This window comes from Chelmon rostratus, chromosome 12 (assembly GCF_017976325.1).
Source record: "Chelmon rostratus isolate fCheRos1 chromosome 12, fCheRos1.pri, whole genome shotgun sequence".
Taxonomy (NCBI): domain Eukaryota; kingdom Metazoa; phylum Chordata; class Actinopteri; order Chaetodontiformes; family Chaetodontidae; genus Chelmon; species Chelmon rostratus.
This window is the reverse complement of record NC_055669.1, coordinates 26697413-26721879: the sequence shown is the minus strand read 5'-3', so window position 1 is coordinate 26721879 and position 24467 is coordinate 26697413. Positions and strand designations below refer to the sequence as shown.

Here is a 24467-nt window from a genome sequence, read left to right as displayed (position 1 = left end):
CTGTTGGAAGTGAAGTCAAACTGTAGGAATCTGTTATTGGAGACAAGATTCATCCAAAAACAAAGCAGCACAGTTTTATTCTGATTAATCTACAAATACATGAACATATAAAATAAGGCTGTGCTCTCTGATACCAGTCGAGCATGGACTCACAGCTCTGAACCCCATGACAAATGCAATACAGCAACCTTCAGACCTCCGCTCTCAGTCAGTGACTTCCGACACTGTTTCATTTAATATCAGCTGATCCTCGTATGTCAAACGTAACATGACATGTGGGCACATGGAGCTGATGTAAACCATCATCCCTGCTGGGACTGGATGGTTCCAGTAAAATGGGTTTTCTGTTTCCCAGACGTTGATGAGGCCGAGGCTCTGAGCAGCTGGGAGGATGTTGGTGAATATGGTCCCTGTGGTGCCTGACTCGAGGACCCTTCTGGGGACAGAGACCTCCAAAAGTCACGTCTCTGTGTTTCTTTAACCTGGAAACGTTTCCAAGTCTCTGGTTCTGTTCTGAGTCTGTGAACCTTCTTTTTTAAGACCCTTCAGGACTGATGGTCTCAGCCTGTGAGGTTTAGGAGACCTGAAACCGGAGCCAGTTCTCCTCCACTGGGAACATTCAGACTGCAAAACACGTCGAGAGGTTTTTGTCGAGGTGTCAGACTGACTTCAGTGACTGTGGTCCGTAGACACGATGAAAAACTGCCGTACAAAAACTGTTGAACGGTTTCTCTATAGAAGAGTGTCAGCAGAGCAGCTGAACGCGGCTCGAGGTTTTTCTCATCAGCTCCTGTGGTCTCTTTGAAGACAGGAGGCGTCTTATCTGATGGGAAGGCAGCCAAAAAACACACACACAGAGAAAGAGTGTGTGACGTCTGATTCTTGGAATGGAAACGTAATGTGACTCGAACCTGAAGTGTCGAATCAGCCAAAATAATTAAAACTCATCCGTGTGGGTGTTCCAATCCGTGAATATGTCAAACATGGTGATGCTACAGCGTCCACGATTCAACAGGATAGATGTGAAATATTCATCAATACACATTAATTAACATGAACGGACAGGTGTCAAAGGGACCGTTAGTCAGCTGTCGCCGGGCAGATTCTGGTTGATTGTCACATGTTGGAACTCTGACATGATGCCAGCAGCGGTCCACCGGTGGAAGGAAACTGACAGATCCAGGTAAATAAGAGTCTCTGCGGGCCAAGTCACGCCGTCTGATTGGACCTCACCTCAGGTGAGAGGTGATGTCACCAAACTGTACGCACTGATGAGAGTGTGTTTCTCCTCCCAACAGGTACAACTGAATCAACATGAGTGTGAGGGATTACTGTCAGAGTGCAGGACTGTAAAAATAGTGCTTTTACTTGAGGAAAGGATCTGAGTACTGTCAGAGTACCTCAAACAGTTTCTGTTTTGGAGTATTTGGGGGTCCAATGTGCTGCGTGTCCACCACCTGGGAGGAATTACCTTTATTACAGTAAAGGATCTGAACACCTCTTCCAGCACAGACTGCAAACGACAGCGAGGACAAAGAGACGTGGACACAGTGTGGAGGGAGAACATCTGAACGTTTATTTAAAGGCTGATTCCACCAGTTCTGAAAGTCTACAGAGAGACAGAAACACAAAACACCTCACAAGTCAAAGCTCAGGTCTGATGTTTCCTGTCACAAACTCTCCGTCAGAGCTCCAACCAATGAGGACCCGGCGCCCTGAAACCTCCCAAACATCCAGAGTGGAATGTCGTCGACAAACGCATCGGGTTGATCCGTTTAGTTCTTACTCCAAAAACAAAAGGCAAGCAGAACCAGTAACCAGCTCGGGTCCACGTGGTCAGCTTCAACATGAAAACTGGAGCTTTTCCCTCTCCTCAATGCTTCTGGCCAAATTCGTCCTCACATTCATTAATATTTTATCTTTATTATTTTTCAAATACATTTTGTAAATGCAACATGAAAAGCACAATCACACGGAAAATAGACACGTCTCTTTGAAGTCTGCTTTAATAAAACTCCCGCGAGGGGAAAATAAAAACAGGCTTTTATTTTTTGAATCTCTTGGAACTGAACGATGAGCGTTTGTGTCTCACTTTGAAGGTAGAAAAACAGCGTTCTGCTGGTTTAAACTGGACAGGAAGGTACAGTGCTGCAGTCTAAACCGTCACATCCTGCTAAGCCTGAAGCCTATGGGGGGATGTTGGAGCCTCTAAGCGGCCTGATTGGTCAGCTGTCACTCGCTGCTTTCTGATTGGCTCTAAAACAACCAGGACTGACGGCTTGTAAATGCTCTACAAGGGTGAGACCACAGAAATAAAACCCCCCAAACCCAACGGAACTCTTCTAGCCCGTTTCCACCACAGGAACGTTTCAGCAACTCAGGAACCTTTTCAGGGAACTCAAACTTCCTGTTCAGTTCCTGGACCTAAAAAAAGTCTTTGCGAGGTCGCCCGGGAACCATCAGGGTTCGGTCTGTTGTTGCTGAGTGTTACATTAAAGCAGAAATAAAGACCTGGAAAACTAGACAAGTGCCTCTGCCCGTCGCCTTTCAAACAAAACGCAGGGCTGAACGTGAACGATCATCAGTTCACCAAACAAAAACCCAACAGTTCCTGTTTGCAGCCTCTCGTTGGTAAAAACCACTTGACTAAAATGAAGCTACGAGTCGATTAGCCGACGAGTCGCTCAACAGAGAGTTAACGAGCAGAACCATCGATTATCAGGCGACAGGTTCAGCTTCTCAACAGAAATATCGCGGTTTTCTTTCCTTGATCCGAACTGAGGATGTTTGAGCTACGGAGCCTTCTGAAGACGTCACCTGGGAATTTTCTGGACATTTTATAAACCAAAGTATGAATCAATTACAATTCGAAAAAAATGAGTTAACTGCAGCCTGAAGAACACGAGGACAGAGTGTGTGTGTGTGGTCTGGGGGCTTTCAGTTCCTGAGTTTGGTTCCTGTTTGGTTCCTTTCAGGCTGGAAACGGGCTTCAGTTACAGGTCCAATAAAAACAGAGCTTCAGAGTCTGCAGACGCTACGATTCATAAAAAATCTGCTGTACAGGGTCGAGCTGCAGTCGCGGTTATTGAAGAAAAGATAGTGGGGAAACATTCAGGCGGAGCCACCGACCTGAGTTCACCTTTCTGTCTACCTGTCTGTCTGTCTGTCTGTGGCCCTGTGCTAACCTTCACAGCAGTCAGTAGTTACGGGACAGTGAGCAGGCACAGAGGAGCCGACAGAGCTGCTTAAAACTAGTAAAAAGGCAGAACATGAAAAAAAAGAAACAGTAAATGCAGGTTAAGTAAGCGAGCAGGGTTACATCTTTTGTTTTTTTTTTCTTCATTAAGTAAAGAAATAACAGGAAGAAGAGGCCAGAGAGGAAGAGAAGCCCGAAAATATTCAAGCAGGAAGCTAATAGACATACCTGTATTCACCTCAGAGGGCGTGAAGCTAAAACTGCTACGAACAAATCACAAAATACAGCTTTTTTTGTTAATATCTGCAATCTCTTGAAGCTAACGGTAATACTACCCCTAAGTGTGCCGGGTCGTTGTGTTCTTAGCCCCCCCTCCCTCGTACTTCTTCTTTCCTGTGATGTTTACTGGCACCACGAGGGCGTCCCGTCGTCGGGCTTCCGGGCTCTTCCTCCCAGGTGACGTCACGCACCTGGCTTCACAAAGCAGCGTCCGGTCCTCATCCTCACAACGCGGCGAAGAGACGAGGCCCGTTCAAAGTCCAACTATGGCAATATATATTTATTTATATATTTATATAGCTGTCCCATCCCCAACGTCCTCCTTTCCTTCCTTCATTCAACCACTAAACTACAGCGAGCCTTCCTCCTCCTCCTCCTCCTCCACAGTAATGAAAATGAATGAGAGATCAGAAAGTCCAGTCTTTTTTGACCCCCGGTGCTTCACCTGACCTCCCCACCCAAACCCGACCACCACACCATCCTCGCTCCCTCACTCAGACTCTCCTGCTTCAGTCTGCGGCGGCGGAGACGCTAAAAACAGGCACTCCGACCGAGCCGAGCAGATGTCCAGGAGGAAAGAAGACGTTCTTCCAGATGAGAGGAGCTGTGGAGATGTGGCGTCTGTCCAAAACCGGGGGGGCAGTGGTGGTGGGGGGGTTATGTTCCTCATTGTTCAGATTTCCGCGGGTTGAAGGAAACCCGGCGGTAGCATGGCGCGTGGCACCGCGTTTGAAGAGATCCCTCGCCCTCCGGTCCAGGAGGGGCGTCACCGCTCCTCGACAGTCGAGGGGGGTGGGGTGGTGTTTCAGCCTCGTCGGGGGGTCGTGTGGCCTCCCCAGCCTCCACCGTTTCTCACCGGTTTAATTTTCCATTTTAGTTGGAGCTCGTCTTCGTCAAACTTTTGTTTTTTTCCTCCCATTTCTCCTGGTGGTGGTTTCGCTGACGTCCGGACACAAAGCGCCGCCTCGGCCTGCCGTTCAGTGAGGCGGGTTCATGGCGCCGTGACCTCGCTGCTGCTTCTGTTTCTGCTGCAGGAGGAGCTGCTCCAGGGCCGACGGGCCCGGCTGCATCATGGAGCTCGACCAGATGGACTGCAGAGGAGAGCAAACTGTTAGCACGATGCTAATCCTGTCTTTTCTTTCTATTTGATCAGAACTTGGTCTAAATATTTCATTGATGTCCTGAATCTTTAAGTATAATTTCATTCATCAAGTTCAAACATCTGGACTCTCAGAACTGTCAAACTGAAGCCGTCTGTAACGGTCTGCGAGGATGCTGGCGGACCTTGAGGCTGTCGAGCAGCACGGTGGAGGACGATTCCTCCATTGGAGACTCCTGACTGGTCCAGGAGCTGCCGGCCGGTCCGGCCTGGTGCCAGCTGGTGTCCGAAGCTGCAGAGGACGCTGCGGCGGGCAGGTAGTCCAGACCGAACCCGCCGACCGTGCCTAAAAGACAGTACACCAACCACATGTCAACATCTGAGAGGAAAGATCACAGTCCATTACACGCTTTGATCTGAAGGTCATTTTAGCAAAACCAGCAGACGTCTTCTGTTACAGGAACACTGTCAGCGTCAGTTCTCTGTCCACGATTTCAAGACATTATATGAATGAACAGATGTGAACGTGTTGCTGTTCCAGGAACAAAAGGACCACGTTCATGATGCGGTCTGAGTCTCAGCTCTGTAGAAAATACAGACTGTGCACGGTCCTGGATCTGCTGTTATTCTCTCACTTCTATTTAGCATCATGGTGTACGTTTCCCATAATGCTTTGGATGACCAAGCAGGAAGTATAATTTTACACCATGAAAAGTCATGCTGAATTAGCAGTTCACGTTGACACTGTAACCATGGAAACAGAACTATTGACAGGAAGTATTCACCAGTGATTCTGACTGAACTATGAGAATCTGTCCCGCTTCACCAGAAGCATCTTCACACAAATATTCCAACTTATTGATTTTTAATCTGAGAGCCTGAAGTGAACAAACATCTAAACTGTCCCCCTGAACCCCCTGAAACCCTGAACCCCCTGAACCCTCTGAAACCCCTGAACCCTCTGAACCCTCTGAAACCCCTGAACCCTCTGAACCCCCTGAACCCTCTGAACCCCCTGAACCCCGTGAACCCCCTGAAACCCCCTGAAACCCCCTGAAACCCCTGAACCCTCTGAACCCCATTCCTCCCTCACCAGTCTTGTCAGCCTTCCAGCGGTCCACCACCCTGCGGTCCCGGCTGTCCGGAGTGCCTATGGGCCCAAAGTTAGAGAAGGGCATGGCTCCATGATTGTGGGTCGGGGGGGAGGACGGCAGGCTGCTGGGGTTGGAGGAGTGAGGGGATTGGCTGGCCGGGGTGGAGTGATCTGCCAATCAGAATAAAGTTCACACATCAGAGTCATGCTTCTGTTTGGTACCACATATAACCTGAGTCCACTTCCATCTTCACAGGTGTGACCTACCTGAGCTGGCAGGGAGGGAGGGGGACCAGGGAGTCCCTTCAAACAGGGAGTAGAGGGACGGCTCCTGGTGCATCATGGGAGCGTCAGGCCTGGTGCTGGGTGGCAGGTTCTTGCCGTAGGCCTGACTGAAGATGCTGTTCTGGTTATACTCCTGAACACAGAACACATGAAGACATTTCAGCTCTGATCGATCCGGCACTGAATGATCCCTGATCATAGATGAAGATTCACCGATCACATACTGATCTATTCAATCCTATGTGTGTAGTATGTGATGTGTGTGCAGCCGGAGTCAGTTCCAGAGGTAAACCACCTCGTCAGCGTTAGGAAAGCACGGGTGAAGACGAGCCTGATGTTGCCTGACACATAAAGAATGATCCCAGAGAGGCTCACGGCTCACTGGTTTAACACTGATACCAGGTCAGTGCTTCACACCTGGTCATCTTTTAGAAGATAATACTATTTTTCCCTCTTACAGAGGAACTTTTCAGATGGTGGGTCTGACCTGCATGGGGAAGCCAGATATAGGCAAGAGAGAAGACGGTTGGCTGACGACCTCGGGGCCACTCTCCATCCTGGTCTGGTTTGGCAGCTGCAGAGACGAAGGACAGATGAGATGAGGACCGACAGACAGCAGCCGATACATCACACACACGTCCACCACAAACATGCCGTAGAGCCGAGCTGGTCTATTTATCTTTTCATCACCTGTGCTGTGGTTGGTTTCAGTCTCATCTAGATTCAGATTTATGGAGCTACAGTCAGTAATCCAGACGAAGCCAAACACATCAGAGTGCCTGCAGCTGCCTCACAGTAAAACCCTCCAGCTGAACGTGTCCAAAGCCTCTAAAGCTGGAGGACTTTTACTGTGGAGCAGCTGCTCGAGGAGAACTTATTCTAAATCTAGATTTGGAAATATTGATGTTAAAGCAGAAGAATCTGTGGTGACTAAACTAAGCGCTGAAGACCACCAAGGGTCCCTTCAGCTTGACTCCACCGCTCACGTCTGCGTCACGTTCCGGCTGCTACATGAGTGGCTGTGATCGAACTCCAGACACGCCATGACGCTTTTCAATATGCGCTTAGCCTCTCTGAGCGAAGGCGCATCAAACTGCACAGAGCAGGTCGAGGAAGTCAGAGGCAACAGGAAATCAGTCACAGGACTGACATCAGTTTTCAAAATAAAACAGCCTGTTCTTCAGCGACTAACCCAGGGGTCGGCAACTCGCGGCTCCGGAGCCGCATGTGGCTCTTTCATCCCTCTGATGCGGCTCCCGAAAATAATGAATGAGCATTTAACTAAAAAGTATTTTATTTTAGTTCGTTCGTTTTTAAACAAATCGCTCACGCTCACAGATGACAGTTTACGATCCGAGGTTCAGGAGCAGAAATCACATTAACCACGTTTGATTAATATTTTAATTGCCTATTATTGAGCATATATTCATATTTTTCATCGTTCAGTGAAATAGTCCTTTTATTATTCAGGTTGACAGCTGACTGCACGCGTCAGTAAAAGACTGACGGCACGCAGAGAGTGGACGGTATTTTTACCTTGCTGCCGGTGGAGAATTTAAGTTTGGTGTTTTTTTTCATAAATGCAAGAAGGACTCCAATAGACATTGAGAATTTTACTGGAAAGTACCTTCAACCCAACGTCTTTTTGTCGGACTTCAAAATGTTATTGTTGCACGCAGAAATGTCATTTTGTTTTCTCTGCAGTCGTTCAGTTATTTCATAAATGCAGCACATTATCGCTTGTTTGTACGTAAAAAAAAAAAACACATTATATGCAGCGTTATTTTAGGGGTTTAGGGGGTTTGTGGCTCCCAGTGTTTTCTTTACTGTGGGAAACGGGTCCAAATGGCTCTTTGAGTGGTAAAGGTTGCCGACCCCTGGACTAACCCATCCTCATCAGATCCAGTTCTTATTCTCTTCTTTGATTTGCAGCTGTTTGACCTTCTTGTCTTTTGTCTGTTTTAGTTCCTTTTAAATCTCTTTGCTTTCCAGGAGACATTTAAAGACACTCAACATGCAATTAAAGCCACAATCTGAAGGATTACCGACGGTAATAAATCTTCACACCACCTCTCCTCTGACGTGGTCACAGACTGTGTGACTTTTCATTCTTAAATCAAGTCAAGAGGCAGGAGATAAAAACTGGCAGAAAGCACCAAAAGCTTTCAAATCAAAATCCACTTTTTTACTTCCAGGGAAAGAAAATCCCACCGAATCCTCTCAGTTAAAACACAGCGAAGCTTCACGTTGGACTGAATTTTGTTTTATCATTTTTAAAGATCTTGCCTGAAAATGTAGATTTTTTTGACAACATCATGATTATTCTACACAACAACTAATATCACAAGATGTGAAGGACAGCAGCTCTATTCAGTGAAGAGATGGGACATGATGGGCAGAGTGAGGCTTTAGGTCTGGATGGATGGGGCTCAATACTGGGGGGGCGGGTGGGTGGAAGCAGAAGACAGGGCTACATACAAATATGTTTGGTCCAGGAGCAGTGCTAAGAGGGCCAGCCAAGGCCTGGAAGAAATCAGGAGGCTTAGTAAAGACGAGCTCTTCCTCCTCCTCAAAATCTGCTAGAGTTTTTAACAGGTCAGGAGGTAGAAGAGGCGAGCTCTTGTTGTCCTAGTGAGAGATGAAGCAAGAACAACAGGAAGAAGAGGAAGAAAGAAAAGAAAGAAGGCAAGCCGGTAAGACAGAGGTGGAAAGAAGGAAAGTTAGCTAAAAGCTACAGAAGTTTGCAAACTAAACACAGATCAGATCAGAGGCAGTTCAACATCACAGAGGACAGCAGAGAGTGAAACAGTCAGAACAAGCTGTGGAGTCTGAAACCTCTTCATCTTCACTGCGTGCATCATGGTTCTGTTAGCTCACACTGCAGCTCAGAAACTTCACTGATGAACCACAGAATTACCTGAAATATAATGAAGCATTTCCAAATAAAAGCTTCAGTTTCACCTCTCTGCTTCAGTCTATACACACGCTTCCTCTCCAACCGTTTCATTAAACTGTGAATGTCTGGTCGCAGTGACACCTAACAGACCGCTAAAGCTGACCCCTTCAGATCGACCTTGGACAGGAACATCTGAGGGGATCTGCTGCCACATGATGCGACCACTTATAACCTGAGGGGAATCCAGAGCACTGCAGGAAGCCCAGCTGGTTTCAGGGATGTGAGGTTTAAACAAAAATGAATCACATCAATTTGTTCAAATTAATTAAACTAAACACTGCAAGTAAAAGAGGCACAGAGACAGAAAAGCAGCAGGACAGGACCACCTCCCCCCTCGTTCACTGTCACCTGAGACCTCCTCACCTCAAATGGGGGTCCCCGGGGCCCGGCGGAGGGGTCCTGCTCAGGACAGATACCACCTGGCGGAGGCCTCTTCATCCTGTCTGCCATCACAGCCAGACCCTCCCCTATCCTGTACGACGGCTCCCAGTAGAAGTCCTGCATCTTGACGTTGGGGTACTTGATCTTCTTGTCCAGGTTGGAGAGTTGAGGCTGGGCGGGGGGCTGCAGCTGGTGCTCGTACAGTTTGAGAGGATCCTGTGCCGCCATGTAGAAGGCCTGCTGCTGCTGCTGAGGCTGCTTCATGGACATCTGCATGGGAGAAATCTTCTGCAGAGCAGCCTGAGCCTGGTTCCACATCTGAGCCGGCTGATCCTGAACCTGCATGTACTGCTGAGACCAGACACACAACAAGAGGCACCATCATCTCTCATCTGTCTGTGTCTGAGGCCGTCTGGAGGAACAGTTCAAAGTGTTTTTGAAGTCTGAAAGCCGTCTGTGTTCACACACTCGCCTAAAAGACTTTGAGACGAAAAATCTGCTGATATTCTTTTTTTCTTCTTGTCTACAAACCTCACAGCCAGACTCAAACCAGCTGTGAACGCTAACTGCTAATTGCTAACAGTTCTGTGTGCATCACAGCCTCATAGATCTTCTTCCTCTGAGCCATAAAGCTCAAACACATCAGTGAGCCTCACTGTTGGTCTGTTGACATGTTCCTTCATCACTATGAACACACACACTGTAGTTTATCTGACTCAGTCCCACACACACCGTCCTGCACTCTGTCTTTAAAGATTCTTCTTCGGTAAGAACCAATGGGTCACAAACAGGAAGTCAGACAGTACTGAGAGACGCACTATGACACTGTCAGTGTGGCTCTGACCATTGGATTTACTAACAATAATAAAATAAGAATATTTCGTCTTAATCTGTCTTACTTTTGTCATAGTTTCAGATTTACTGTTACTGTGCGTCAACAGGAACAACCTGTGTGCTTCGTTGACTTTGATGCCCTGAGTTTTGCCCACCAGGCATCACACACACCGCCTCGACACTGTAATTGATGGCAGTTGTCGGGTCCATATGTAGCATGAGAGGAAAATCAACAGACACTGACCTGCTGCAGCCCCGGGTGGTGAGGTGGACTCTTCCCCATCCCGACCTGCTGGACCGGTTTGGTGGGAGACTGCTGCTGGCTCAACGCCTGCACCTGCAGCTGGACCGACTGTTGCAAGGCCTGCTGGGAGGACGGCTGGGTCGGGGGCTGCTGGCCCTGGGAGGGCCCCTGGTTCATGGGTCCCGAGCCCTGGCCCGAGGATCCTGGTCCCTGACCTGGACCAGGACCAGAGGGCCTCTGCTGACTGTAGGGAATGTGGGACTGCTTCCCGGCCTGGGTGCCGCTCTGGGTGTGGACGCCTGGCTGGAGGAAAGGTCCGGGGACGGACACGCCGGTGGAGAAGGAGAAGCCCGGATTCACCTGAAGACCTGGGAACGCCACCGGCGGAGGGATCACATAGGCCGAGGGAGGGAAACCTGCAAGGAACCAATCAGGAGCAGAACTGAGACTGACAGACACAACACAAGGCCACTGGAGTGTTTTCAGCCACAGTGCACATCTGGATCACTGACAGGCCGATCCATTTCAGTCCAAAAACAGCCTTTTATTCACTGATCAGGTGGCTGCTGGTCATCAAGCCCAGCAGCGCACACACTCGATCGTCAGCTTAAAGCTCCTCATGGTTCACAATTTCCTTTGTTATAGGATGGACAAAACTCCATCGTTGCTTTCACCAACATCGATGGTGTCACCGTGTATTGATCATATTTTAACAGACGTGTGTTGTGTTCACAGGCAGCATCAGTGGCAGGAGGCTGCAGTAACACCAGTCTGACTGCTTTACCACAAAAGGCTAAAATGGAATTGTTTACTGCAGCTCTTAGAAAAGACTGAAGGCAGACTCATTTCTGAATGATGCTGAAGATTTTAGGTGCAAAGGAAAATGATATTAACGCCACTTTAAAAACATTACATTAGTACATATTAATACAAGAGTGAAGTTGGTGGAAATGTGGTGCTTCTGCATAGAGGAAGGTCTGTGAAGGGCAGAGGTGCATCATGGTTAGACAGATAGATACTTTATTAATCTCCAAAGAGAAGCACGAGTTAGAGGACGGGTTGAGATCTGTGACGCTTCAGAGGGACAATTTCAGCGTAGCTAATTAGAAATCAGGCTGCGTTTTAGATAGAAGCCTTTGGTGCAAACTGACCTGCAACAAATGGCTGATTATTCAATTTTGCGTGCGTGTGTGTGTGTGTGTGTGTGTGTGTGTGTGTGTACCAGGTCTGCTGGGCAGTGGTGGGAAGGCTCCAGGGTGATGGATGGGAATAAACTGGGAGGAGCCTGCGGCTTGAGTCTGAGTGACAGGAGTCTTCTTCGCCTCAGACACCGGAGTCTTCCTCAGCTCCGTCTGCGCCTTCACCTGAACGAGAGAAAACGAGACCAACATCGTCATCGGCTGCTTCATCACTACTCCTCATAATAATATTCAGCTGAGCGGCTCTGTCAGTGCTGAAGCTGCAGCTCAGATGTCTGCACCTGTTTTCCAGCATCAGTTGTTTTCTCATGACCGGCTTTTTTCAGCTCGCTCTTCCTCTTCCCGTCCCGCTTCAGCTCTCCTTTCCCGGCCGACCCGTTGCCTTTGGCGAAGTCGCGGCGCTCCTTGCCGCTGTCTTTCAGGTGATGGTTTCGTGTCGGCTCGCGGCTCTGTTCTCTGGGTTTGATGTTCTCCTTGAAGGTGACGACGGGCCGGTCGCTGCCATCGGGCCACGAGCTCTGCGTCTTCCCCGCCGACAGCACCGACTTCAGGCCAGAGTTTCCGCCGTCGTTGGGCATCTGCTCGCCGTTGGAGGACTCCTGTAGCACCGGCGCCTCCTTCTCCTGCGGCTCCTCGATGGCCTGCTCTGGAATGTCAGTGAGAAAGACGAGGAGGCCGTCCTCATTCACTCTGCACTGGATCAGTCTGCAGAGAGGAGACACAGATGATGTACTGATGTGCTGCCATGGTCTCCTGAGCTCTGCAGAGACTCACTCAGACTCTGAGAGGTTCTCAGTGGAGCTTTAAAGGCAGATGACCATGAAATTACTTCAAACAGCTCGTGGAAGACAAACTATCTGACTGTGCACCTTACAATGACACTGTTATTTCATTATCTCCCCTTTTCTCCACTTCCTCGTCACCCTGCATTGATCTACTGGAAAGTTGAGACTTCAGCTGACTTGTCAAGAGAGAGCATGAAACCTGGAGCAGGACTAACAGGTTTGGAGGTGAGGAGTTGTTTCGTGCTCATAAACACTGGACGTTTTCAGGCACAGAGATATCTTTACAGTGAGCCTTCAGCAGCATTAACACAGCTCAGGATTGTAGAGACTCAGTGTCTCCACCTGCTGGACCATCTGCTCTGTCCTGATGTCCCCTGCTAATTATCTCTCACTCAATTAATCATTTTCTTTATAAAATGTTCAACAATGAGTGAATAATGTCCATTATAATTTCCCAGAGTCCAAGCTGACGTCTTCAAATGACCAACCAACAGCTTTAACTCAGACTCAGCTTTCTGCGAAAAGCAGTAAATCCTCACTGGAAAAGCTGCAACCAGACAAATGTTTTTTGCTTAAAACGTGACTCAAACAAACAATGGATCAATTATCACAACAGCTGCTGAATGATTTCCTGTAAGCCAACTTCCCAACTTCTCGATTCATTGATCACCGATCCGGCTCTCCTCTCCTGGCCTGTGCAGGAGCTGAGGACACGCATGGACGGGGGCTGCATATTCAATAAAAGCACCATTTTCTCTGTAGATCAGCCCACAGTGTTTAGACTCTGCTCCACAAAGTCAACAAGTAAATCGGTTTGATTGTTTCATGTGCGAAACAGACGCAGCGACAGCGCAGATGAACACTCACCCCGGCTGGTTGTCGGCCACCCATTTGCCCAGACCGACAAGTCTCTGATGGCGAGTGTGGAGCGGCAGGCCGTCCCTGTCCACCAGTATGCCCTGATGACCTTTAGTGAAGTCCAAGGACCTGAAACACCAAACCCAACATCAAAACATGGAAAGACTGACTGGTTCAGCAGCCAACAGCTCAACATTTATCCCACCACTGAACACAGGAGGGCAGTACCTCAGAGCGGGCCGCAGCGCCAAGAAACCTTGCAACTCAAACTCCTCTGGCAGGGGCATCACTGAGGAGAAAACAAACACACCCTCAGCTACAACAGCTAGAAAACATCTGACTTACAAACACTCGCACACAGTGAATGTGGTGGTGACATGACATCTTCAAAGTCACAATCAGTAACAACAGAGCTCAAAGGTACTTTGAGAGCTAAAACATTGTGTTGTCAAAGCTTCGACCACGTCCTCACTGATGAGGAGAAGTCTGAACACGCTGTAGGACTCCATTAAAGCTCTTCTTCCTTGTGTATGACTGCCACCATCTGGTCAGAAATAAGGCTGGGTGGATGTGTGACAGGATGATTGTGCAGTTCCCATGACAACAGGTGGATTTTATGATTGGCTGAGATCACAGAGAGTCAGAGGAGGCAAAAACATAAACAGTAGCAACGCTAACGAGGAAGAACAGCTCGGCCATCTCTGGGAAGTTCCACTTCACCACCCACACTCTGAAAGGAGATCCCCAGAATACTGGTCTGGAGGGCTGAAGATGGAAGCAGATGAGCTGATTTGTGAAAAGCTTCCTGGGAAGAGATGCTGCAGGCAGCTTTTTTTCTGAGGTGATGAAACACCTGCATCATGTCATAAACAACAGAATCACTGGTTCCGCTCTTCTCAAACCTGACTGACTGTAACTCAGATCAGAGCTCACATCGATCACTGAACTAAATAAAGAATCAATATCAGCGGGTGTCCTACCTGAGGAACAGGACACATTGTCCTCCTTGGGCTGGAAACTGTTGAGTATGGAGACCAGCCAGGGCCAGATGCTGAGAGACAGGAAGAGGAGTTGAACTTCTTGTTAAGAGCTAATCAAACAGACATTTACTAAACAGCAGAAAGACAAGTCAGCGTTGATGAAAAGACAAAAGGACAGAAAGCTTACTACTGCCTCTTGTCCACAGCGGCCTCGTGGAAGACACTAGGTCTCAGTTTGAGCCAGTCCAGAGAAACTTTAATGGCCGGCAGAGGACACTCGCCCATGATCTCCTCCCCTCTGTTATTGTTGAGCAGAGCACGGCTGCACATGACACCCAGGAAGGACACTGAGGAGACAGGAAGTCAAACACCATGAGCAGACAACCATCAGAAAGCTTCACGTCAGCCCTCAACACAGCAGGAAGGACATCCGACACCGCTGAGTCTACGTGGTGCGATGGACAGCGTGAAGCTCTCGACTCGACATCTGTGTCTTCATGAATGTCAACACAAACACACGTTTCAGTCAGTCTACATGTCAACATGTTAGCTGTCAGAAATGATAAACTACACCAGCAGGAGTACGAGCAACGTTAGTGTCGGTCTGAATAGTTAGCTAGTAGCAGTAACAACAAGTGGATCATCACCACGACTGAGACTAAGACTGGACTAATACATGAGATAAGAAACAGATAAAAACAAAGCATATCTAACAGCAGTGGATCATCCTCTTGTTTATGCAGCTCTGTCAAACCTGCAGTCAGATCAAGTCATTTCACACCCAGTTAGCAGGAAAACCCTCTGAATGGACGGACCCTTTGTATCACATCAGCGAATCTTGTTAGCATAACGCTAGCTCTCAGGCTAACAGCTAAACCAAACGTTCTGTGAGCTGAACGGACGACAAATATCTCGTGCTGCTGAGTCGTATCTACGGTTCGTCCTGTTTCCTGGAGTCGTGAACAATGTTTCCATTGCATAAGAAGATTATGGGATGGTAACGATTATTAGTCAAAGGAGTCCTCAGGTGTTACCATGGAAACTGAGTTATGGCTTGTGAGAAACTTTAGATTGTGATTGCAGAATGCATGAAAATATATCAAGTATTTAGTCTGGTCTTTTAATTATGGTCTTAATTTTTTTTCTTTGGCAGGCGACCACAGTGCAAGCAGGACAGCCAACCAGGTGTCCATCATCACGGTTTGGGGAGGCCATTAATTCCAGATGGTGGACATCTCGTCTGACATTATTACTTACTTAAAGCAGTTTCAGTCTGTTTACATGAATAAAGATGGATGGAGCTGTTGGTTTGGCACATCCTCTGTCTCTGTGGAGACTTCTATTAATCTCAGCGTGAGTCTACTGCACGAGTACTGACGGTATGGACAGGAGCGTTATTCGCACAGACAGTGTCAGTGTGTATGTGGCTCTTACTGAAGAGTCCGAGCAGCTGGAACCAGCTGATCTGCTGCTCGCTGCTGTAGCTCTGCTCGCTGCCGTCAGCTGTCAGGTCTCTGAGGTGGTGCAGCTCAAACAGGTTGATGACAGTGATGTGGACCAGCTGCTGAGAGCTGAAGGCTTTCTGCAAGATCAGCCTCTGCGCGCGCGCGCACACACACACAGACACACAGACAGACACACACACACACACACAGACACACACAGACACACACAGACACACACAGACACACACAGACACACACACACACACAATGACTTTAAAATCTGTTTAAAATCACACAGCAGACATCCAAAAACAGGCAGAATTGACGAAGTGCTGAACTCTGGAAAACGTGTTTTGTTTCACCTGAAACTGCTCCTCCAGTTTCTCCCTGAGAGCGTCCAGTTTGTCCAGACTCTTGCTCAGGTAGACGTGACCATGAAACTTGATGAAGGCCCTGATGAAATCTGACACGCTCCATTTGGTTTTGACTTCATCGCGGCTGCAGGAACACAGCAGGAGAACAGAGGATGTTATACAGAGGAAAAACATCAGAGTGTACACAGAAAAGTTTGAAAAATGAAGCAAAGTTTCAGACTGTTTATCAAACGAATCCATTCAGCAGAAATCCCTTTTCACTGTTAAGTCATTTTTCTTTGATTTAAAGTGAGTATTTAAAGAAAACTGCGACACTTTGTGGGCTGTGTTTACTGCCTGGTGTTACCTCTCCAGAGCCTTGGACAGGGCCTTCTGCAGGTTGGTGGAGGCTGCTGGGAAGGGGAACTTGACTGCGATGCTGCGGCAGTAGTAGAAGATGGTGGTGAGGTGGTCTCCTTTAGAGGAGGCCAGGATGGCCAGCTGGTTGTACGGCTGACCTGCAGGAGACACAGAGGAACATCACATCATATACGCAGGAACAGACTAATGAAGCTACTGATGGAAACCTGAGGGCTGTTTTACCTGCTGGAATGTTTGAATTTTCTCCAGGCTGAAGGAAGGGTCTAATTTTTTGCAGTGTTGAGTAGTTAGAGGAAGCAGTGATTTCACACAGAGCTCAAAAATAATCCAGATATTTACGCTGAATTTAACATTTCAGGAATCAATCTACTGTATTTTCTGCACTATAAGGCACCTAAAAGCCTTTCATTTTCTCAAAAACCGACAGTGCGCCTCATAATCCGATGCGCCTTTTATATGGATCAATATTGGTTAATTATGGCTACCGTAGTCAGGGGGCGTGGCTGAAGTAACAGCGGTAAAAGTGTAAAGGACATTCCAGTCCAACATCATTTGTGTGTGTATAAAGACCCCCAAATAGCACCTGTTCAAGGTCAGACTTAAGGCTATCAGTCACGCAGTGGAACATGGGAATAGAGCTGCAGCGAGAGAATTCAACTTTAACAAATCAATGGTACGGAAGTGGAGGAAGCAACAAGATGACCTGCGCCAAGTGAAGAAGACAAAGTTCAAATAATGAACAAAAAACTGACTCAAATAGTGACGACTTTGACGAGACGGAGCCGGTGAAGTCGGATGCCATACTCACCCAACTGTTCAAGTTGGACACTGAAGAAGAAGAATTCGACGGATTTGAGGAATGAACCAAAAAAGTGAACTTTACGTGTTTCTTTTACGTGTTTACAAATGGACATGGTGCATATAGACATTAATGTTTGAACATCATTGAGTTATTGTCATATTGTTATTGCTTTGCACTTTTTCGTCCGTTTTTTTGAGTGCACTAACTTGTTTTGGGAGTGAACGGAGTTGTCACAACGCTGGTTTGTTTTCTATTAATAAAGTTTGACTGACAGACTTATCTGACTGTTTTGACATCGCCTTTAGCGCAGATCCATCTAGTGGATGCATAACTCAACCCCAGACACCACAGTACGGTAGTTTCTTTCTATGCACCTTATTATCTGGTGCGCCTTACAGTGCAGAATATACGGTAGTTAAGTTTTGGTGAATGTGCATCACGGAATCATAACATCTTAAAAGAAAAAGAATTTCTGTTCTGTCAAAGTTAAGTTGAAGAACATTTGGAGGCAGGTACATATTCAGGGGGGTGAACATCATCAGATCATTGAAATCATTTGAATGGATCAGATTTTAGGGCAGAGCAAGGCTTTTTTATTTGAATAGCATCTTTCATTAACGAGGAAATTAAAAGTGATGCACGAGACACTTAAATATTACGATGGCCGAGCTTAGCATAAAGACTGGAAGCAGGGGAGGCCTGCTTTTAAATGCAGTTTCCATCCAACAGCAACAGTTCTAACACAAACTAAAGAGACACGTCACCCCGTCTGCAGAGCAGCGAGCAGACTCACCGTTTGATGGGACCAGCTGAGCTGCGTGTCGGTAGTAAGACTCTGCCTGGCTGGTCTGGTTACGGTAACGTGCTGAAAGACAGAAACGTGGATAAAATAAGGACCAGACGCTCGATCCCTCCACGGCTGGCTCTGCGGACACTGAGCTGTAACAGGAGGGGCAGCGGATGTTCTCACCGATGTCTCCGAGGTGGACGAGGCAGTGCTGGCAGATGTAGGAGCAGGAGCTGGGCTGCGGGGTGACGATGGCGCTGGTGCTGCTCTGCTTATTGCTGATGATGCCGAGCTGAGACGACTTGACGCGACACGGCAGGTCCACGTTGAACACGGTGCACAGCTCCTGCAGTAACTGAAGAGCGGGAGTTCACAGCATTTATCCAGAGGGAGCGGTGGGACAGACTCAAACACACCCCGCCTGTCTGTGGGTGTCCTGGGCATCGTCGTAAAACAACGATCAGGTTGGATTTGTGGCTTTGATGGATTTCTACTGTTTGTATGAGGAACACTGTGATCTGGGGGGGGGGGTTATGTGCTGGATACCAGGAGATCTTCCTGTCTGGGTATTTCATCCCACAGACAGTTTACATCAATGTTGTGAAGCAGGATTTTATTCAGCATAAGTTGCGATGGGGGACTTTATCTTCCGTCTGAAACTGCTCTGTCATCAAAACAAACATCTGTGCAGCAGTTTGGGAAACAGCATTCATGAGTTCACACTGGAGAATCACATTTTACTCATCGCTGCCTTTGATCATTAAAACAAAAAGATAACTGATCATCATCCAGGTAAGTTCTGTCACACCTCATCTTTTACAGATAAACCTTATTTTCACCTTTTCTCACTTCTAAAATGTAAAGTATTTCCTGCAGCAGCTGTTAGGAAGCATCCTGTTTTTCCAGCTGTTATGTATCACAATCAACTAATGCTGACCTTTAACAGAAGGAACATCATGGCATGTTCTCCCCCAGCTGCTGTCAGGGAGCTCTTTTCACAGAGTCAGTGAACGTCATCGAGGTTTGTTGTAAAGGACTTCGATTCCAAATGCTTCAACACTGTCGACAGTTTACTGCTTCCAGAAAACTTCAAGTGGTTTTTACCTCAATATATTTGATTTTGTGAAATAAATTGGACAAGAATCATGATGAGGATTCAGAAAGGACTAGATTAAATGACCAGAACCAGAACTGATCAATACCAAACCCCTGCTGAACCTCAAACTGCCGCTCTGCTGGTTCTCCCTGAGCGACACCTGCTCCTGAACCTTACCTGCGTGTAGAAGCCACTAGCAGCCTCCAGAAACAGCGACAGGTTGGCCTGGACCTCGCTGCGGTTGGGGTTGGCTCGGTTCTTGGCCTGGCTCTGCAGTGTGGTGATCTGGTTCTTAAAAGCATGATTCCACCTGCAGGCAGATGGAAAAACACCATCAAGACCAACATGACTGACAAGTGATTTTAGTTCTTCCATGTCTGACAGTGACGTATGGCCTGTGATGGAGGTGGAGCAGCTTACAGGTCTTGCTCCACCTTCTTGTCCAGGGCATACTCCAGGTCAGTGACCAGCATCTTCTGGTACAGGTCCTGCAGGGCCTGCCGAGACGTCCACACCTCTGCTGCCCCCAGCTTTGAATCTAAGGCACAGAGAGGAAACAGATGTAAACCAGCTGGAGGATTTGTGCGGTGGAAAGCGAGACGGGACAATCGAGACCTCAAGACTGAACCTCAACACATTTGGAAACTTGACGAAACGTGTCCATAACACGAAATATCAGAAACTGTCGAGGACTGAAAGCCGACATCAAATGTCAAAATCATCATCTTGCCAATTTATTCTGTGATCACAGACTTCCTGATGTGGTGAAATAAAAAGTATATATAGAAGAAAAGTATTCACAAAGTAAAATGTTTTTAAAATTGTTCTTATTGTTAATACTGAAGCTGAAGTCTCATCTCAGCACTGCTAACTAAAAACTTCAAACTATGAAATTTAACTGATATTTATTTTTGAGTCAATGTAATTAGTTCACTAGTTAATGAGTTAATGTGTATCAATACAATAACCATGTAGGAAATGAAAATCATCAGGCGTCTCTGGTCGTGAAGAATCCTCCAAATCACTGATCATTACTGGATGTGGGAATACGAAACTGTTTGCTGACATGTTCAACATATCAACTGAAAAGGTGATGATATGTTAATGTTGAGTTCACTGCTTGTATCTGCTGACAACAAGCAGCCAAAATAAAACCGTAAAGGTTGTAGACTGACGGTCGAGCTGAGAACGCCTCCTTCAAATGAGGATTATTTTTAATCGTAAACTGATCAATCAATGGGGTTGTAGTGTTAGGAGCTTTAAAATGTGTAGCACAGTTGCTTACTGTCAAAAGAACAAGTGTAAAAACAGAAAAATTACAATATACGATGGAATAATAACTGATCAACCAAACTGTTGATTATTAATCATTATTATTAATTATTGTCAACAGATCATGTGTGTTAGGTGTTAGTATTCTCCTATTGTGCGACACACACAAACTACACAGAACTTTGTTGTTTCCATTGACCTGTACTGAGTCATGTGACTAATCTGTCATGTTTTTGAGACTGACTGTTCTGCATTAATTTGACCAGAAAAACACAAACCTGCAACTGAAGCCACAGTTTTAATGAGTATTTGGGAAGTTTGATGCCGCAGCTGCCATGACTCTATGAATCATGCTCGTCTTTCTGTTTAAACTGCAAATCCGTTTAATCAGTGTCAGGTGTGTCAGACAGCCCTCCAGAAAAAAGTTCACATCAAAGCCCAAACCATCACAGAGCGCTCAGGCCCGCAGGCTGAATGTGGTTTCCTCTAGCAGACACTCTGGCTGGTGTCCAGCTCTGTTCCAAAAATCACACAAGGTGGTAAAAATAAGTAAATTTAAAGAGTGCCAAACAGTGAGAAAACAAATCAATCCACTGGTCTGCTGTCTAAGCTACTGTTAGCAGGACGGCAGGAGGAGCCAATGAGCCAAAAAGTCACACTTAATCAACAGCTCAAATGAATACAGGTGCTGAACAGTTTAACCAATTAATCACTGAACACTTTCCAACCAGCAGTCAAAAGCCAGCAAATACTCACAAAGCAGGAACTGCAAGGCTGAAAACACCTACTTGAAAAATGACTTATTGATTGCAAAAATAGGTTTCCAATTATTTTTCAATCAGTTGTCCAGCTGAGGAAGCTCTTATGTTGATTAACAACCACAGATGTAAAGATGGAAAAAGTTCGCTTTATAAGAATTCAAACTTCTCAAACGGATCACTGCTCAATGTTTTTACACCAACAGCCAGACAAGAGAACGACGCTTTGGTCCAGTAACAATCCAGTAAAACGCGAGCTCGCCTCATCCCACATGAGATAACAACACACTGCTGCATATCAAACATATCAAATACAGCAAAACACCTGCATCCATCATACAGCAAACACATCCTCATGCTGTCAGGTAACTAATGTCTATGTATAAAATATGAATTGAACAGCAAAAGAAGAAAGAACGAGCTCAGGCTCCAAGCTTAACTCTGATCCTGGTGAAGGGCTTTTTTCACTGTCTGGTTGAAGTTTAACTTCTTGAAAACACAGCGTTTTTTCTGAGCACAGTAAAATGTTTCAGGGATTGTGTTATTCTGTATCAGGTGACCTCTGAATCGCAGGTGGAACTGTTTTTGTCTGTATATGCAGCCTTGCAGTCTTATGTTCACACGGACGTTCGCCTGAAGCAGAACTTCAGGTTAAAAGGTCAAAACATGGCATCATGTATGAGCTTTCGCCAATAAATCAGCTGAGTATAATGTCCTGTATGTTAACAGCCAACTCCGTCTCTGTGCATGTACAAATACATGTTTCTGTTTTTTATTCTAATAAACAATGTCATGCATCATTCACGGAAAAAAGGACAATACGAGACACATGGAAATCACTTTCTACTGTCCGTCACTTAGACGGCATCTCAGGCTGACAAACTGCCCAGCATTGATTTTAAAGTACCTGTGCTCACCTGGGCATTCACACTTTGAAATGGATTCAGACTGTGTCATCATTCTTTACTCTCTGCAAACACAGCTTCATCTAATTTGTGGATGTTGATTCAATTGAGTAAAAAGGTGAACCAACACTACATAAACAAGGCTGAGAGTCTGACCAAGCATGTGGTACCAACTTTCAATGCTTGACAGGGTTCCACATTCTGTTCAATGAGAAAAAATGAGCCGGTACTCAACAAGTTTCTCTACTCTGCACTGATGAGGATTACAACTCACAAGTCCAGACGCATAATTTGCCTGCATGTGAATAACGAAGCAGCTTGTATGATTGCAGGTATCCATCCCTGCAGAGTGCAGATATAGACTGTGCAGGTACATTCACTGAGTAAAATGTTTGAGGTGATGGTGCAAACCTACCTGTCATGTCAGCCTTCAGGGCCTCTGCCTGTCTGCTCGGATGTAAACAGAAAGGAGGAGGTTAGACACGTCCGTCAGAGATACACACATATAAACACACACAACATGACAGCACTTCACCTTATACAGACTAACAGCATCAGTAACATACAGCACTTCCTTCTATCTAGCCAAGCTAATAGCTAATGACAGATAGAAACCTGACAACCTGACTATGATGCTACACGTACCTCACGATCCGCTGAGACTTCAATAAAACATTTAACAGATCATATCAAATGTCTACTAGAGGGAACTGTGGTGACATGGAGCTCAGACTACTCTCAGACTCAGAAATGCGACGAAATATATACAAACAAACCTTCGTTACAGACCCGTGAGCTAACGTAGCTACGTCTGAACACGAACCACTCACTGCTAATTCACTGATCGATGTTTATCAAAATCACAGAAACCCTTTAAAACGTGGCTAAATATCAATTAAGCGGTAACTAAAGATGAAAGAGACTGATGCCAATTAACCCAAATCACATTTAATATGGAAAAGCATCAGTTCTCTAATGCTTACCTGACGTACGCAGAAAGACACTAGCAAGCTAAAGCTAACTAGCAAAAACACACTGAGTTACACATCTCTCTGTGGCGGGTAAGGGCAAATCTAGCCTTAAATTCACACCAACGACGGACGATAAATATTAAATCTACCTAAAACTACGCCAACTTGTATAAAACATACCACACATTTGACTGAATTTGAGTTAAGGTGACGGCTGGCGGTAGCATCGATTGTTTGTTGATATGTGGAGCTAGCTAGCGCCAACATTTTGCTAAGGGGGTGGTCCCCAAAACCAGCCATGCTAGCTTTAGCGTTAGCAACCGAACAAAACAATTGACCCGTTGGATGGAAAATGTTCGTTCCCAGCGACGGCTCCAGCGCTGGGTGAACGGACAGATGACAGCACACCGAGCTCACCGTAGATATTGGGCGCAGAGGTTCATCCTGCCGGATCGCCGGTCTTTCAGACAACGACTGGTCGAGAAGCTAACGCTCCTCCCGGCGCCATATTGTTCCTGTCTGACCCACAGAGGCCCGGACTGGGGGTGGGGCGGCGGCGGCGGCGGCGGCGGGGGGGCGGTTGTAATGTCAGTAATAACAGTAGTAATGATATTAGTATTGGTAATGTTATCATAACAATGGCAAAAATAAAATAAATACAATGACATAAAAGACCCTTTTGTCTGGCTAAGGTAAAATCTGACAGACAGACAAATGATGGACTGAATGAAACAGATATAAAACAAAACCAATGATAATGAAACAATAGTCACAATAATTCCAAATAATAAACATCATGAAGTGACTGTGATTTACATGAGTGTGTTTTAGTGGAAATCAGTTGTGTATATGTATGATTGTGTGTATGGGAGAGAAAATATTGATCACAACACTACATGTATTGAAAAATGGATAATCAGTATGAAATTATCAGGGAAGGCTGAAATAACTAAATAAATATTATAATTGGTAATTTGAAATGTCACGAGTTGTAGTCTGGGCATCCTGGCATGGCCGTGACCACCTGGCCCTGCGGAGGGTGGTGCTGTCAGCTGAAAGCACCATCGCATGTCATCTGACAAACTGAAAGCATGCAGCAGGAGGTGCAGGACGAGGGCCGCGAGGATCATTAAAGAACCCGATCAGGCCAACAACAGACTGTGTGCCGAGGTCAGGAGGCTTCACCGCTGTCTGAAGGCCAAAACAGAGAGGATGAGGAGGAGTTCCTTCCTCCAGGCCATCCAGGTCCTGAGCAGTGACGGTCCAGAGGACTTTACACATCATTAAGATTCATCATTCATCATTCCACCTGCCACTCATCCCTGTCATACTTAAATTACAAATACTATTATGTGCTGGCTGTACTGTTTCGTTGTTTCACTTTAAGGAAAAACAGATTAAAGTCAGATTAACGGCAAAAGAGTTTTAAAAAAAACTGTAATGTTTGAAGAAATTTCAACCAACAGTCATGAAAAGATCATCTTTATCTCCTAATGCTAGAAAAATGC

The 24467-nt window shown here is 46.4% G+C and overlaps 1 protein-coding gene across 4 annotated transcripts; it reads right to left on the bottom strand.

The window, feature by feature from the left end:
* Window positions 1–1560: 1560 nt before the first annotated feature.
* smg7 (SMG7 nonsense mediated mRNA decay factor) lies at window positions 1561–23468 on the bottom strand. 4 transcript variants are annotated; one of them, XM_041949746.1, is made up of 23 exons: window positions 23377–23468; window positions 22404–22435; window positions 19474–19591; window positions 19231–19363; window positions 18141–18312; window positions 17964–18035; window positions 16355–16505; window positions 15997–16132; window positions 15624–15786; window positions 14377–14536; window positions 14190–14260; window positions 13438–13498; window positions 13219–13338; window positions 11848–12271; window positions 11590–11731; window positions 10368–10783; window positions 9272–9640; window positions 8431–8580; window positions 6440–6526; window positions 5935–6085; window positions 5668–5838; window positions 4760–4920; window positions 1561–4566 (listed from the first exon to the last, which is right to left on the bottom strand). In XM_041949746.1, the coding sequence occupies exons 1-23, from the start codon at window positions 23400–23402 to the stop codon at window positions 4453–4455; spliced, it is 3600 nt and encodes a 1199-aa protein (XP_041805680.1). In that variant the 5' UTR covers window positions 23403–23468; the 3' UTR covers window positions 1561–4452. The 4 variants fall into 4 exon arrangements, with proteins under 4 accessions (XP_041805680.1, XP_041805681.1, XP_041805678.1 ...); XM_041949747.1 differs by having other exon boundaries at window positions 9272–9637; XM_041949744.1 differs by lacking the exon at window positions 8431–8580.
* Between the last annotated feature and the right edge of the window lie 999 nt (window positions 23469–24467).

What these genes read in the sequence shown, in the direction of transcription:
- smg7 (XM_041949746.1), bottom strand. Translation starts at nt 23,402, where the DNA reads ATGAACCTCTGCGCCCAATATCTACG. An exon ending in CGTCCACCTCGGAGACATCG is followed by an intron (nt 18,036 to 18,140) that starts GTGAGAACATCC and finishes TCTGTCTTTCAG; the next exon opens with CACGTTACCGTAACCAGACC. An exon ending in TGCTGCTCGACAGCCTCAAG is followed by an intron (nt 4,567 to 4,759) that starts GTCCGCCAGCAT and finishes TCTCCTCTGCAG; the next exon opens with TCCATCTGGTCGAGCTCCAT.